At 40.1% G+C, this 15,218-nt stretch overlaps 2 protein-coding genes across 2 annotated transcripts; one reads left to right on the top strand and one right to left on the bottom strand.

Moving 5' to 3' along the window:
• Positions 1–3,139: 3,139 nt before the first annotated feature.
• Positions 3,140–5,731, bottom strand: LOC103722692 (laccase-11-like). The gene is made up of 6 exons (XM_039125551.3): positions 5,609–5,731; positions 5,348–5,499; positions 5,028–5,272; positions 4,814–4,942; positions 3,656–4,579; positions 3,140–3,533 (listed from the first exon to the last, which is right to left on the bottom strand). Exons 1-6 carry the CDS (start codon positions 5,705–5,707, stop codon positions 3,403–3,405), a joined length of 1,680 nt encoding a protein of 559 aa, XP_038981479.3. The 5' UTR covers positions 5,708–5,731; the 3' UTR covers positions 3,140–3,402.
• Positions 5,732–13,938: 8,207 nt separating this feature from the next.
• On the top strand, positions 13,939–15,218 carry LOC103722679 (Pentatricopeptide repeat (PPR) superfamily protein). Its single transcript, XM_088705705.2, has one exon. It carries the CDS (start codon positions 14,035–14,037, stop codon positions 15,073–15,075), a length of 1,041 nt encoding a protein of 346 aa, XP_088561831.2. The 5' UTR covers positions 13,939–14,034; the 3' UTR covers positions 15,076–15,218.

The following is a 15,218-nucleotide window of genomic DNA, read 5'->3' as shown; positions in this document are numbered from 1 at the left end:
AGCATAGTAGCTACTCATAGTTACCTTCTTCTAAATCCTTTTTCGTAACTAAGTATATCATGCTACATATAAAGAGGAATAGATATTTACTCTTTCTAATTCTAAACAATAATGACCTCTCCTAAATATATCACATCATAACTTATTAGTGTTGAAAAGACTTTCAGCGACACCTTCAGCATAGATCTTCCAATATAGTCTGAGTAATAAGAATTAAGAGCCTCTAGTTTTAGAACAATAGTGAATTATAAATTCTTGAGAAGACTAAATACCACTCACCTCAAATATTCCTCATTGATTGCTATTTAGGAACCATTTGATCATTTTATTAATCATATGGACTAGGCTAGAAAAAGTGCGTAAAGTCCTTAGGGTTTTAGACTTTTCAGCAAGGCCATCTCTTGCTCGCAGTCATACTATACAATCTCAATGAGCTCTCAATCGGATTTTCACCACACATCCACCTCAAAGATCACCATTTATCTAGATTCGTCTTATGCTCCTCCAATCTCTTTATGGACAATATTTCGACAATAATTCCATCTTTTGTACCTCACTGCCAGGTTACTTCTTTGGAAAAGAAACCCTAAAATCACAAAGAAGCAGCATTAACAATCAAAAATTCTAAAATCCAAGAAAAGAATAACCTAGAACAATCTAATATCAAGAAATCGAAGATGAAGAAGAAGAGAGAAGTGGAGTTTGGAAAAACGTAAAGAAGTCTGCCATTACCTTCGGAAATCTGGAACCCTAGAGAATCCATTCTCTCTTCTAAGCTTGCGATGGCGGTTCCAGCGCATCTCCACCAATTGAACTTATGTAGGTGTTCTAATCTACCAATAATCCACCGAAATCTGGGATCGAAGCAAAAGGAATAGCTTAAGATTGCGCAATTACATTACCTAAAATCGGCAGCAATGGGAATTGGGACTGGATGAAGTTAGGGTTAGGAAGGAAGAGTAGGGCCAACGGAAACACTCGTCGCCATTACTTAGTTGGTTTGGAGAGATTCTCAGGCGTCAACTACCGAGAAATATGCCGGTCACGTGCAATGCACATGATGACTGTGGAATGTCCAGAGGCCGCCAACGATGTCCATGCCCATAAAGTTTGTTAAGCCAAACCGTACCATATCGATACCTAATATAAATAGCATACCAATGCTTAGTGTATCAAAAAAAAATTTCTGTATCATACCACACCAATACTATACTAATATGACATCAGTATGAAATCTGATACCAAAACAACGAATCTTGTTAGAATCATCACATCTGTGGTTATTCTCGTACCAATCTAATCAAGAATATTTAGTTTTTTCGCGCATACTGCTCAAAAGGCTCAAGCAAGAATAGTTTAATCCAGCTAGAACTTGATAGGGTACATCATGAATGAGCTTGTTATCAAACTGATCAAGTCTTTATTAGTTTTAAGATCAAATTATTTATGTACCAAGCTACGAATAGATCTTGAATGAGCCATTACTAGGTCAAGCCCGAGCTTTTTGTGAAGTCGTAATACTTTGTCCTCCATATTTTTTGCTCCAAAGACAAATGCCTTGTGTTATCTTGTAAATTTAAATATTTAAGAAATTTGTTTGGGCAATCACAGAGGAAAAAATCTCATAAACATGCAAGGATAATAAGCAGCTGAGAGAACTTGCTAACTCTCCTATGATCTTCTTCCAATGAAACTCCTAGAAAAAATTTCATGAAAAGAAAATTGAACGAAACAATCGTGCTAAGATTAAACTAGTATCTGTAAAAGATAATTTGTCCAAGCCACACTTTGAATCTTTGAACTATATCACCTTGGGGAATGAAGAATATTAATTTATCCATCTCTTGACTTTCATGAAATGAATACAAATCAAAAGTGAATAAAATAATGCCTCCATCGGTTGTTTTTATACTTTCTTTATATTATATTTTTGAGCAAAATAGTTATTTACATTATCAGAGGCACACAATTAGCATAGGTGCAATGCCATATGATCAAACTAAAAGGAAAAATCATTAATTGAATTTCTCAACTAATTGTCCCTCTCAGATTTTTCAAAAGTCTGCCACCGATTGCATATGGATAGAAAATTGTTAATCACAGTCCTACAAATAATTACTTGAAGCCTTATACTCAAGATCTAAAAAATACATGAAAGTCATTGGTTAACATTAGCAGTGCTAATACTCCCCTCAGCCAACTGTCCTTTTGGAGCTCGTGCCACAAGGGTGTTCACTCAGGGAAGTACCTTACTTGTAATCCCATCTTGTAATTGTGAGGATCCATGCCGGCATGTGTTTAATCCCACATCGATTATTCGCTGGGTAGATATTGGATACTTATATGGAATCAAAGAACCCAAATAATAACTTCCGGCTAATTATTTTGGATGAGGTAATGGGTTGCATCAAATAGTATCAGAGCGGACCTAGTCCATAACCTATGTGGACTAGGGGACACTGCAGCATGGATCTATTGGGGCTGACTACGAGCCGATCGTGGTGCTTTTGATTATATTTGAATAAATTTGAGCCCTTAGCTTAACAAGGACGCCAAGGCTACAGGCGTGTGTTTAGTCCCACATCAGTTATTCACTGGGTAGATCTTGGATACTTATACAGGATCAAGAAATCCAAATAATAACTTTCAGTTAGCCATTTTGAGTGAGGTCTTGAATTGTTACAGTGCAAGATAATAAGCACTTCTTAGCATTTGCTAATTCTTCTACAACTTTTTTTTCCAATAAAAACCTCTAAAATATATAAAAAAAATGGTGCTAGGAATAAGCATGCATAAAAGTTATGTCGTCCTAGCCACACATATGGATCTTCAATTAAGTATGTCACTTTTGGGAATGAACAATTTCCATTTTTCGTTCTCGCCTTTCATAAAGTGAATCCAAATAAAAAATGAATGATTTACTGCCTCATCAGATTTTTTTTCCTAGCGATGTTCTTGTATGCTATCTTTTAGAGCACAGAGTTATTTACATTATCAAACCTACGCTATTAGAGTAATTGCAATACGTCAGATAAACGAACTAAAGGAAAACCATTGATGGAATTTCTCAGCTAATTGCAACTTCCGCAGGTGCATAACAATCTTTTACATATCAACCTCATGCTTCTGCAACCAATTGCAAATGAATAACAGTTTTTATTGTAGTCCTGCAAATAATTACTTGGAGCCTTACAGTCAATAACAAAAGAATACGTAAAACTTGTTGGTTATCTTCGGTAGGGCATCTTATTGACCCAAAAAGGCCTCTTGCACAGAGCCTCAGGACAAGCTCAAATTACACAAATGGACGATGAGTAATCCTTGAAAACTCGTCATAAACAAATCTCCTGCAACTTTCGCAGGACATCGAGACTGCAAGTAGACGCTTCATCCTGCAGCTTTCTAGCATGGCGGCAGGTCCTTCGGAGGAGGTAAGATGGATTCTTCCGGTCCATTTCCATTCTCCACAACAAATGCCATCTTAAGCCCCCAGGTTGTATGCAGCTCTAGATGACAGTGCATGAACCAAACACCTGAAACATGAAGCTACGTATGAGTCCATTTCATGCATGTTGATGGACATAAAACAAGCTTAAGAGATCACTAGAACTGATGGTGAAATGAAAGGATGCATGTAAATAATTTTTAAGTTAACCTGGATTGTCAGCTCTAAATCGGATTGCAGTCCAGCCTCCTGTAGGAACACCAACAGTGTTCCTTTCCGGTGGATCAACCAAGTTAAACTTCGCCGGATCTTTCTCTGCGTCGAAGTTTCCGATCCCCCTCCCCACAACAAAGAAGTTGTAACCATGGAGGTGGAAAGGATGAGACTCGGCTGCGAGGAGGTTGGTGTCCTGCAGCACCAATTCAACCGTTGAATTGTAAGGAATCCTACTAAGCCTGGTGCCCAACGATGTTCCGAGGTTCGCCGTGAGGGGTGCACCGGTATAATTGAACGCTGCCGCCGGCTTGTCGGGGAAGTCTGGCCTGAACACTCCCTTGATGTTGAAGTAATGAGCTTGGAGCAGCCCAATTTTGGGCATCACAAATGTGATGTTGTTCAAGGATGCAGTGAGCCGGGTTCCATTCAAGCAAGTTGGGCACCGGTCGATCCCCAGACTGGCTGTATAGAAGAGATGCCTGTCGATGTTAAGAGGCACTTTAGCAGGAAACTGGGGAGAATTTAGACTCTTGAGCTTGTCAAGGAAATCATTGACAAAATTGGTGTCATTCGGCGCGGGCAGTCGAGGAAGCATTGGGATCACAGTGGTTGGGACGCCTTTGTATTGAAGAATAGCTGTTGCAGTTCTGTTATCTACGGCAATCGGGGCGTCCATGAAGGGTCTAGCGGCCATGAAGTATCTTCCGGGGGTTTTGTCAGCCTTAACAAGAACATTGGTGGTCTGACCAGGTGCAATTACTATGGCGCTGGTGGTGAAAGGTTTGCAATAGACTGCATCAATCTCGACCACCGTCATGTTGTGACCGGCAATTGCAAAGAAGAGCTCGTCATTGAGAGCAGCGTTGACAATTCGAAGGAGGTAGGTCTTACCCCATTCAACTTCCATCGCAAATGTATCTGAAACAAGAAGCGGAAGAAGAAATGAGATGCTATCAGCATCTCCTGGTCAAATTTGCACCACGATTCTATTATGTGTTCTGATCTTCTAGGTTTTGAATAAAATCTTCATCCTACCATTTCACCAGAGTATTTTATAATTAATATAATAATTATATAGTTTGTCGCTTGAACAAGACAGAGATATGAAGCTAGTGCGCAATGGGACCAAGGCTATTGAGCGTATGATCTTACGTTTCTCTGAGCATGGGAAGAGAGGTCCTGGTTTTCCATTAATCGTGTGAGCGTCCGACATGTTTGGAGGCAGCCCAAGCATGTTGCCTTGCTTCTCAACCTCTTCAACATCTGCATGCCACCATTCTCCTGCACACCAGTATCAGAATTAGCTCGCTACGTAAAGAAGAACAAAGAGCTCACCAGCTATGCTGCAACTCCTAGCTGCATTCACCTAACACCAGTTCCGTCTCTGCATGAGGCTGTGGGAATGGGTACGGAACTCCTTCCTTTGGCATGATCACGATTGCACCATAGACAGTGGCACGCAACCATAAGATACGAGCATGCCACCACAATGTTCCTCTCTGTCCGGTAACATTGAAATCGTAGGTGTAACTTCTACCACTCTGGATCGGGCATTGAGTAATGTATGCTGGACCGTCAGCCCATCCATTTCGGAATTGCTTCAATCCATGCCTGCATCGACAAAAACCCCAGTTAACCTTTTAAGCAGAGCATAAGGCATTAGAATATCGATCCAAATGACACTACCAGTGGATGGAGATGTTATATTGTGCATGGTTTGTGACGTTGATGATGACTCTATCCCCTTCTTGGGCATAGACAGTTGGCCCGGGGAACCTCCCATTAACTGTAACTATTGGCTTAGCATGGCAGAGTCTGCTCACATTCTTCACTCCAACCTGATGCACAGAGAGAAGAAGCAGAAATTTTGAGAGAGTTTATTGCTGCAACTTCCCTTTTCTTTTGAGTTTTGATGGTGTTTACTGCTATGGCCAAGAAGGTACTCACATCAAACTGATACTTCTTTATGGCAGCCTCGGCGGATAGCGAGCCAAAAGTAAGAAACACCGCCAGCAAGAGAAAGGATACATAGAAGGAGAAGGCCATAGTTTTGATTAAAAATGAGTAGATCTGAATGTTGGTGAGACATGGGGTTGATTGGTTCTTATATATGTGGAAGGGGCTCGAGGCGCCATCGGTTTGTTAAGAGAGAAGGTTGTTGGTGAGGTGAGCCAAATTTACGTAAGGAAATCCACTGGGTTGTATACTGATGCTTGGAAGCAAGTGATGATGGAGACCATGAAGGAGGAAAGTGGTAGGAGGCCAAGGAAGCATGGAGCTAAAAACTATATGCTAATAGGTTTGAGAGTCATGTTAGGCCAAGAACTCAACAGAAATGGAACAATCGTTAAGACAAAGGAATAGTGAATGTTTCTGATTTTTTTTTAAGGAGGGAGAGAGGGGAAGTGGAGAATACGGATGTGTTTTTGGAGGTAGTATTTGAGTTGCTTCGAAGAGAAGTTCAGATTGTTGTAGTTCATTTGAGATTGTAGTTGAGGCGTCACCGAAGTAGATTTCTTTATCTGTATTACAATTTTGTGAAGTCTGGAAAATTCATATGGATATGAGAAAGCCTTCTATGAGAAGGAAGGATGCTTATATCTGATAAGCAATGGATGCATCAGTAATAGCATCTGAGTGGTTTAATTAATTCTATAATCATTGAGTTTAATGTGAATATCAATTTTGTCCTCATCATGATCTTTGTTTTTACCCTCGATCTCCATCATAACCCAGATTTCAACCCAATTTCCAATCAATTCTCAATGCAATTTTGACCTTCATAATCACTTCATTGCCCACCTGATGCTAATCCCATTTTGATATTGACATTACCTTGAACTTCATGTCAGCTCCCATTTACCTCAATCCTGATCTCAATTTCAATGATGGTGTTATTCTCAGATCCTGGAAGCGGAACAAATGGTTCAGGAAAATGTTTGGCTACTTCTAAATTTTACTTCCAACCATGCTTGATTGTTAAAATAGAACGTTAGAAATCCGATGAACAGGACTAGTTCCTGTTTTTCTGAAAATGGTTTTGATTTCTTTTGCAATTCACATCCAAAATGTTGGAGGCCATATGCATATGGTGGGTATACCTGATCAGCCTCCAAACCAACTTGTATACAATGAAGTAAGAGAAACTCCTCTCAACCTAGACATAGAGATAGCAAGTTGCATGACTGTGTACCAACCATAAGCTTCCATCTTAGGACCATTCGGCAATGATCGCAGTTGCAAGATCATTCTCTCTTCAAGAGGGGTAAAAAGTTAGAAAATCAATTAGAAAAACCAAGAAGTTACAAAAACAGAATTAAAACCTAGATTCTCAATTAAGAAAGAACAGGGGGAAAAAAGAAACAACAAAAAATGTAGCTGTTTGATCAGTGCCTTCAACCTTCTGCTCGTTTTTGCGACTTGCATCTCTTATTTGCTTATCTCAACTTCCTATCTTCCAATTCTCACGCACTTCTCAGGATGTTTTCAATTAGTCTTTTGCGTAGATGCTTTCAGTCACACTGTTTTTTTTAAGCCAAATCTTTTGCTAATCCGGAGCATGTACACAAGACTATTAGAAGCCTTTTTCGAGTCTTTTCTTAAAAAAAGTAGGCTCTCCAAGGGGCTTTTTTTTTGAGCTATGGTAAATTATAAATCACACCAAAAGGAGCACAATATGTATCATTGAATCCAGATATTGCCCATCTTTCTACCACCTTTCCTTTGGACTAGGGCTGCAAAGGAACCAAGATATTCAGCTCAACAATAGGCCCTTGAGTGTTTTTCTCTTACTTTTTTGTGATAAGACAAGGTTCAAGTGAGTTCACTTGATTATTGAACTCATTAACAAATGAACCACTCTAGCTCAAGTCGGACTTGAGTATCCTTGTCGTATGGAAAACCAAGATGGGCAGCTTAGTACCTGGCGTGGCTCATTTTTACCCTTGAGCGCCGTGTTTTGTTTTATTAATCTTTTGTACAACTGAAGAAAAATATTTTGACTGTAAGGGTTAGGTTAGACCAGAGAGGCATGATGTATGCTGATTCTTTCAGGAAACTTGAGGCCAGCATCTAGTCAAACATCCATTCTGAATAGGCAGCAGACTCTTTACAGCCTAAATTGGAGTCAGGATCCATGTGTGTTTTGTACCCCATAAATATGTACATCTCTCCATAGCCACCACATCATTTAATCATGGTGATGGAAAGCTATTAAATTTAAGGATGATGCGGCATATATAACATACAACCTGATGTGACCCACCGTGACATGTTCGATAGCCATCCATCTCTATGATTGGATAACATGGTAGTCATCAAAGAGTAGAACCTTTTACGGTGCAAAAAGCGTAAAATAGAGGATCCGAACTCCAAAATTGTTGAAAAGTCAGGCAATTCAAGTAGGACTTTTTACATACTCAAAAAAAAAGTCGAGATTTATTATCCAATTAAAACCAACCATCCCAACATTCCCAATGTATTAGATGTATGCCCAACTTACACAATCAACACAAATCTGCCACATGCTTGTAGAGAATATACATCCATGTAGACACCAGCTGAATTATTCTGGAGATGAGGTCCGGAACTAGAAAATTAACATAGCAGGGAAAGGAGACATGACACAAGTAAATCGATCAAATATATTCCTTTCGGTCATTTGATCAAACAATCACCACTTTATACAAATAAAATAATCAAAGTTTAGAAGAATTAAAATATCTACAAGATCGTATTGAGTAGCTTCTGTTGTAGCCATCCGCTATCATTTGAACTTCTCACGGTTAAAGCAGAAAACTTTCTGAAATGGGTCGGAGGAGACCTGAGCCAATCCCGGCGGTTGATCCAAGACTTGGTTATGAAATGAGAAGCTTCACGCGCTGAAAGCTGCCGAGACCATCCAACTCTACCTGAGAGGTCCAAGCCAGGACCGTAGCACCTGTACTACCCGTAGAACGCCGTCCTGGGACAAAATTATGATTACAGTGTTGGAGTCACAAGAAAAAGATCCCCCCACCCCCACAACACACACACATACAAAAAAAAAAAAAAGGCTCATCTCCTTTAATCATAGAATTTGATTGTTATGTATGGCCTCAAGTTATTAAGGTGCAAAGTTTAAAATTGTTGGTGAGCATGTTTTTTTTTTTTTCTTTGATGTAAAGAGAAGCAAAAGGAACCATCCGGTTTTTATTGAAGATTAATCATATTTACAATAGAACTGAGGGGGCAGAGATGAGTTACATTGTCAAGGGAGGAGATGAACAGATGCGAGAAAAAGAAACTAAATGGTTTCAAATCAAGTGTCTAATAATTAGGACAGAGAATATTGGTGCTCGTAAAAAAAAAACAGTGGAAGAATAAACCTCATCCAGACCAACAGGCATGCGGCAGGGCCAAGAGTCTCTCCTCTCCTTTGGGTGACAGGGTCCAAGGACCATGTTTCTTGGAAGGAGGGAGCAGAAGAGGAAGAAGAGAGGAAGAGGAAGAATAGGAAGAATAGGAGGAGGAAGAAGAGGAAGAAGAAGAAGAAGGGGGACTCACCGTGGGCGCCGACCGCAGGCGCGGCCGTGTGGCTGCGGGCGCCGGCCGCAGGGGGGCGCCGTATGCCGGGGGCGGCCCCAGGCGCTCCACAGTCGCGGCCGGGGGCGCCGCCGGCCGCTTCCCGGTCCTCCCGAGCCCAATCTCCCTTCGTGGGAGAAGAAAGAGGGAAGGAGAGAAAAAAAAAAGAAGGAAGAAGAGGGGAAACTTCGGAAAGGAAGGGGAGAAGAAAAAGAAGAAAAGAAAAATAATAAAAAGAGAAAAATAATAAAAATAATAATAAATAGTAATAGCAGTAGTAATAGTAGTAATAATAATAATAATAATAATAATAATAATAATAATAATAATAATAAGCATATAAGTAAATAAATAGATAATTAAGATAATAAATAAATATATTTAAATGAATAAAATAACAATAAATAAATAAATAAAAATTAAAAATGATGAATGAGTGGTAAATAATCTATCCTCTATGCTGATGATAGGTACAGTGAATTTGTCATCTAGGTCTAGAGATTTGTAAGTGAATCAAAGTAAGTTATCCTGGCACAAATCTTCTTGATTTCAAATCACTGTTTAATTGTAAGTGTGAAATCGAGAAATTTATATTTATTATGATGTATTTTCTTAAAAGTAGGATCAAGCATATGATTGTATGTGATTCATGAATTTGATCAAATTGCATCCTGCATGAATATTTAATTGGGCATGAATTATAAATATGATAAATTGCATGGAAATGATATCTGTGGCATGATCATGAATTTTATGCATAATGATGCCATTTATTACTTTTCAACCTATATATAAGGGTATGATTTATGAAAAAGAATAATGATTTATGAACTCTCAGATAGATATACTCGCTTCTAGAAATAGAGGCCAGTCGACATTCTGGAGCTAGCATCCAACGAATACGACCCTCTGCCAATGGGTTAAAGTTTGTATTTCGTCGATTACGAAAACGGCTCTATTACGGGATTATAGTGATCATAGCAGCACATCTGTCTGAGAGAAGGATTTATAAAGTATAGATAGATGGCAGTATTTTTATATGATTTGCATTATCATGTTTATGAACTTGCATAGCTGGAGCATACATTGCTTTATGACTTGTTTTGAGTATATCATCTATGAAATGCTTTATTTTGCTATAACTGTTATATTCTCTAAATGACGCATTGGCATTAGAAAAATTATGCTTGATCCAATAAGATAGTACATGGTTACTTACTGAGTCGCAAGCTCATATCCTCTTTCTATTTTTTTTAATTTATTTTAGATAACTAAGGCTGCTAGGAGTGGAAAAGAGTGAATGAAAATAGAGTTGAAGCATAGTTACAGGCATTCTTAAAAGTATCTATATTAATAAGTTTGGGTTGTAATATTGCAAACTTAAGTATTTGATTTAGATGCTCTGTACTTTCTTCTTTATGATTAGTAAATAAATTTGATCAGATTTTGTCTTATTTCATGAGATAAAATTGTTATCACGGGCTTCGTGTTATTGTTGACAGCAACCTACAATAGCACGGCTGTATCATGGGTCGAATTTGTGGCGCAAAAAATCATGTCCGGATCCAGGACGTGACATTTAATGGTATGAGAGCGAATTCGGCCCATAGCCTATGTGGACTAGGAGACACTGTAACCGTATTCATGAAGGTTGATCATAGGCCTATCGTGGTGTTTATGATTAGATTTGAATGGATTTAAACCCTTAGCTTAATAAGAACGTCAGGACTTGAACGAGGGGAGTATGTGAGGGCCCGTGCGAGCATGTGTTTAGTCTCACATCCATTATTTACCAAGGAGATCTTGGGTACTTATACAGGATCAATAACCTCAAATAATACCTTCCGGCTAGCCATTTTGGATGAAGTCATGGATTGTTACAAATGATATCAGAGCGGACCCGACCCATAACCTATGTGAACTAAAAGACACTGCAACACGGATCCATTGGAGCTGACCACGGGCTGATCGTGGTGTTTGTGAATAGATTTGAATGGATTGGAACCCTTAGCCTGACGAGGATGTTAGAGCTTGAACGAAAGGAGTATGTAAGGATCCGTGCGGGCGTGTGTTTAGTCTCACATCGGTTATTCGCTGGGTAGATCTTAGGTAATTATATAGGATCAAGGAATCCAAATAATATCTTCCGGCTAGCCATTTTGAATGAGATCTTGGGTGTTAAATGGTATCGAACACGACCCATAGCCTATGTGCATTAGGAGACACTGTAGCCGGGTTCATGAAGGTTGATCACAAGCCTATCGTGGTATTTGTGATTAAATTTGAATGGATTTGAACTCTTAGCCTAATAAAGAAATTAGCACTTAAATGAAGGAAGTATGTGAGGACCCGTGCGGGCATGTATTTAGTCCCCACATCGATTATTCACCAAGGAGATCTTGGGTGCTTATACAGGATCAAGAAACCCAAATAATACTTTCTAACTAGCCATTTTGGGTGAGGCCCTGCGTTGTTACATCTAACATATCAAAGTTCAAGCTAGTTTGAATTTAAGTGCAACTCCTTTTATTTATAGTTAATGCTTTGCAAAGAAATAGAGTAAAAATATATTCATCAATTCCCAAGATGAAAGATAAAAAAAATAATTTGATTTATAAAGACCAATAAATTTGTTTACAAGTGATTAACATATTGGGTATGAGCCGGATTTAAGCAAGTGGAATCCAAAATGTTAAGATAAAGGTAAATAAACTCAAGTTTGTAATATATTTTTGAATCATATTTTATTAATATATGAAATGATATTTATGTAGAAAATATATAAAAGTCTTGATAATGGATCTTTTGTTTTGTAGATTGTGCTTCAATGTAATACTAGCAACATACTCGTGCAACGTTGGACAAATTCCTACTTGTCCAACCTCTATATCTATCTGTGATATATTTGAATTTTTCAAAACTCCATAGACATGCAGAATACAAATGCTATTGTGCAACAGTGCTTTATGATGATTATAATTTTGTTACCTCATCTTCATCTATCACTTCTTTATTTTTTAAGGATGGTCTGAAAAATAAAAAAAAATAAAATATTTATTAATTGATGGGAACATATGTTAATGATATATATCTGGTATAGTACATATATTTTTCTGAAGGAAGGTTAAGTAAATAGAAAGAGGAAGGGCTAATGTATGGACAACTTCATCCAACATTAATTTTGGTGATGCTTTAATAAAAGCCATGTTTACAATTAGAAAGGATAATATAATCAAACATCAATAAAAAAACACAATAGATAACCAATAAATAAAAAATAATACACCTAAAGAAATAATAGTAGGAATCTATGGTAGCAAAAGGGAGAAAAACTAACATTTATTCTTTAGTAGTAGAGCAAATATCTTATTAAAAAATAAAAAAACAATTAACATAAAAGAAAATACCACGTTAATTTTTTTGGAGTACACTCACGGCAAGTTTCGGAACAAAATGTTCCAAAAAAACAATGAAAAATACAATGGCAAATAAATAGCTATTTTTATCCCTACTTTTAATTATTTTTTTCAAGAACTTCTAGAGCTTTGGACCCAACGTGATTAAAAAAAGAAAAAAAGGTAATTAATATAAAATAAAATATCATCTTGCCTTTTCTTTTCGAGTGTAAGTACTGCAAAAAATGTGAAGGTCTCGCAAAAAACTATTCTAAAAAAATAGAAAAAAACACAAAGCAAATAAATATTTTTTTTATCTTTTTTAAAAAAAATTAGCGCCAGAGTCGCAAAAAACTAAAAAGAAAAAAAAAATAGCTGTTCGGTGTTCGACCTAGCTTTCTACAAGCTCAACATCAACCTAGCTTGAACCCAGCTGAGGCTTGTAAGATAGAAGCCCGCTTGGGTAAAGATTATGTCAGCTTCAAGTCTTCAGCTGAAGAAACATCTAAAGCTTGCACAGCTTGATCTTCTGTGGACTATAAGATTTGGACATTGGGTCAAAACAATTACTTAATGCCTGTTTCGGTTTTCTCATAGCCTATAGGAATATCATGCTGGAATTGGGCCTGTTATGCCTGCTAGCCCATATTCTTCTAAATGACCATCCCAGTCTTAGGCTAAATCTTATCGCTGAGCCTATTGATTGCAGTTTTTTTTTTTAAAAAAAAAAACGACAAAGGCCTTATTTTTTCCGTCTACAAAGTTTTGAACTCTAGAATATGAGGTTGATATTAGTCCTATTCAAATAAACGGCGCAATCCATAACTCCAACAGAAAATCCAGTCCAATCCCATCAAATTTTACAAACGACTTTTGGACATGGAAAATTAACTAAATATAATATATTACTTTCATGTACAAATTAAACATATAATAAAAAAATAATAAAAATTAGTTTATATTACGATATTGGACTGGATTGTTTCTTTCATGCTAATAAAAAGATTCATCTTCCTTCCACGCACTACACAAATATCAAACCATTCAAAACTTTGTCATCCATCCATTGGTATAGATCGCAAAGCGAAATAAGGAAGGTGAATCTTCTTTGGAGCGAAAGATACACCCCCAGCCATTTCGTAAAATGCCCGAAGAAACATTGGTATAAGGAGTAATGAGGCAGTGGGTAATGTGCAACCAAAATGTTCGCGTGGACATGAGTTCTAAGTGTAACACCCTGGACATTGGTGCGATCCTCGCACACTTTAAAGTCCGTGTTCGGGTTTAAAGCGTGCGGCGAAAATAATCACGGAAGCAGGCGTCACTATGAGTCCCCGGTATATTGCAATCACGCCAGGGTACCAAAACCACGCCCCCGAGGCCTGAGGCGGAGTACAAGGAGGAAATGCGTACCTAATGGCCGCGTCGGCGGTGCGGCCCTTCTGCTTGCTTCGCCATCTGCAACGCCGCTGCTTCTCCTCCGCCTCCACCACCACCGCCAACGAAACCCCTCTCCAGCGCTCCATCCGGTCCGCCGTCGGATCCCGGGACTACCTCCAAATCCCCAACCTCCTCCACTCCAACCCGAACCCTAATCCTAATCCTTTCTCCTACCTCTCCCTTCTCCCCCCGACCCTCGCCGCCCGCATCGTCGGCGACCTCCTCCACTCCTTTCTCCCCCTTCGCCCTCGCTCCCTCCCTCTCCCGGCCTACTCCTCCCTCCTCTCCCTCTTCCTCCCAAAGCCCGGCCATAATTTCCCTTCCTCCGTCTTCCTCTCCATCGCCCTCGCCGTCCTCCAGGCCACCCTCCGCTCCGGCGCTCCCCCTCCCCGCGAGACCCGCGTCTCCCTTCCCCTCTCCTGGCTCCATCTCCGCCTCCGCCGCCGCTGCCGCTCGGTCGCCGGCATCATCTCCTCCCTCCGCCCCCTCGGCTTCCGCCTCGACCTCAACACACTCAATTACTTGCTTTCATCTCTCTGCGCCGCCGGCGAGCCCGCCGAGGCCCTCGCCGTCCTCCGCGGCATGCCTGCCGCCGGGATCGACCCGGACTCGGAGAGTTACTGCACGGTGATCGAGGAGGCGGATGATGCGGCCGTGGCGGAGGCGCTGCTAATCGAGATGGTGGTGGAGGAGGGGATGACGCCGAGGAAGGGGACCGTGGCGCGGGTGGTGACGGCGATGCGGGCGGAGGGGGAGGTGAGGAGGGCGGCGGAGATGGTGAAGTTTCTGGAGGGGAAGGGGTGCGCGGTGGGGTTCGAAGCGTACGAGGCGGTGGTAGAGGGGTGCGTGGAGAGCGGGGAGATGGTGCTGGCGGCGCGGGTGGTAGCGGAAATGACGCGTAGGGGGTTCGTGCCTTACGTCGGCGTGCGGCAGAGGGTGGTGGAGGGACTGGCGGCGATCGGGCAGGGGGAGCTCGCCGGCGCCGTGAGGCAGAGACTGGCGGAAATCGGGTCTTGAGGCTTTGGGGAGAAAGGAAAAGGAGCTAGCGGGGACTTCGTTTTTTTTGGTAGAATAGTGGGGAGTTTGTTTAACGGCAGATATTATTATTCGCAATGTATCATGAAGATTTGTAACACAAAATCATAGAAACATTTTTTATT

The sequence above is a fragment of the Phoenix dactylifera genome, chromosome 1 (genome assembly GCF_051530095.1).
Source record: "Phoenix dactylifera cultivar Ajwa chromosome 1, Ajwa_hap1_PhDact_Kaust_v1.1, whole genome shotgun sequence".
NCBI classification, from domain to species: Eukaryota; Viridiplantae; Streptophyta; class Magnoliopsida; order Arecales; family Arecaceae; genus Phoenix; species Phoenix dactylifera.
This window is presented reverse-complemented; position numbering and strand designations above follow the sequence as displayed.

Bases quoted from the DNA above. Each gene is read 5' to 3' on its own strand.
- LOC103722692 (XM_039125551.3), bottom strand. From the start codon at position 5,707: ATGGCCTTCTCCTTCTATGTATCCTTTCTCTTGCTGGCGGTGTTTCTT. The intron at 5,273-5,347 runs GTAGTGTCATTT...TTGTCGATGCAG, and splicing joins TATAACATCTCCATCCACTG to GCATGGATTGAAGCAATTCC. The intron at 4,943-5,027 runs GTGAATGCAGCT...ACTGGTGTGCAG, and splicing joins AGAGACGGAACTGGTGTTAG to GAGAATGGTGGCATGCAGAT.
- LOC103722679 (XM_088705705.2), top strand. From the start codon at position 14,035: ATGGCCGCGTCGGCGGTGCGGCCCTTCTGCTTGCTTCGCCATCTGCAA.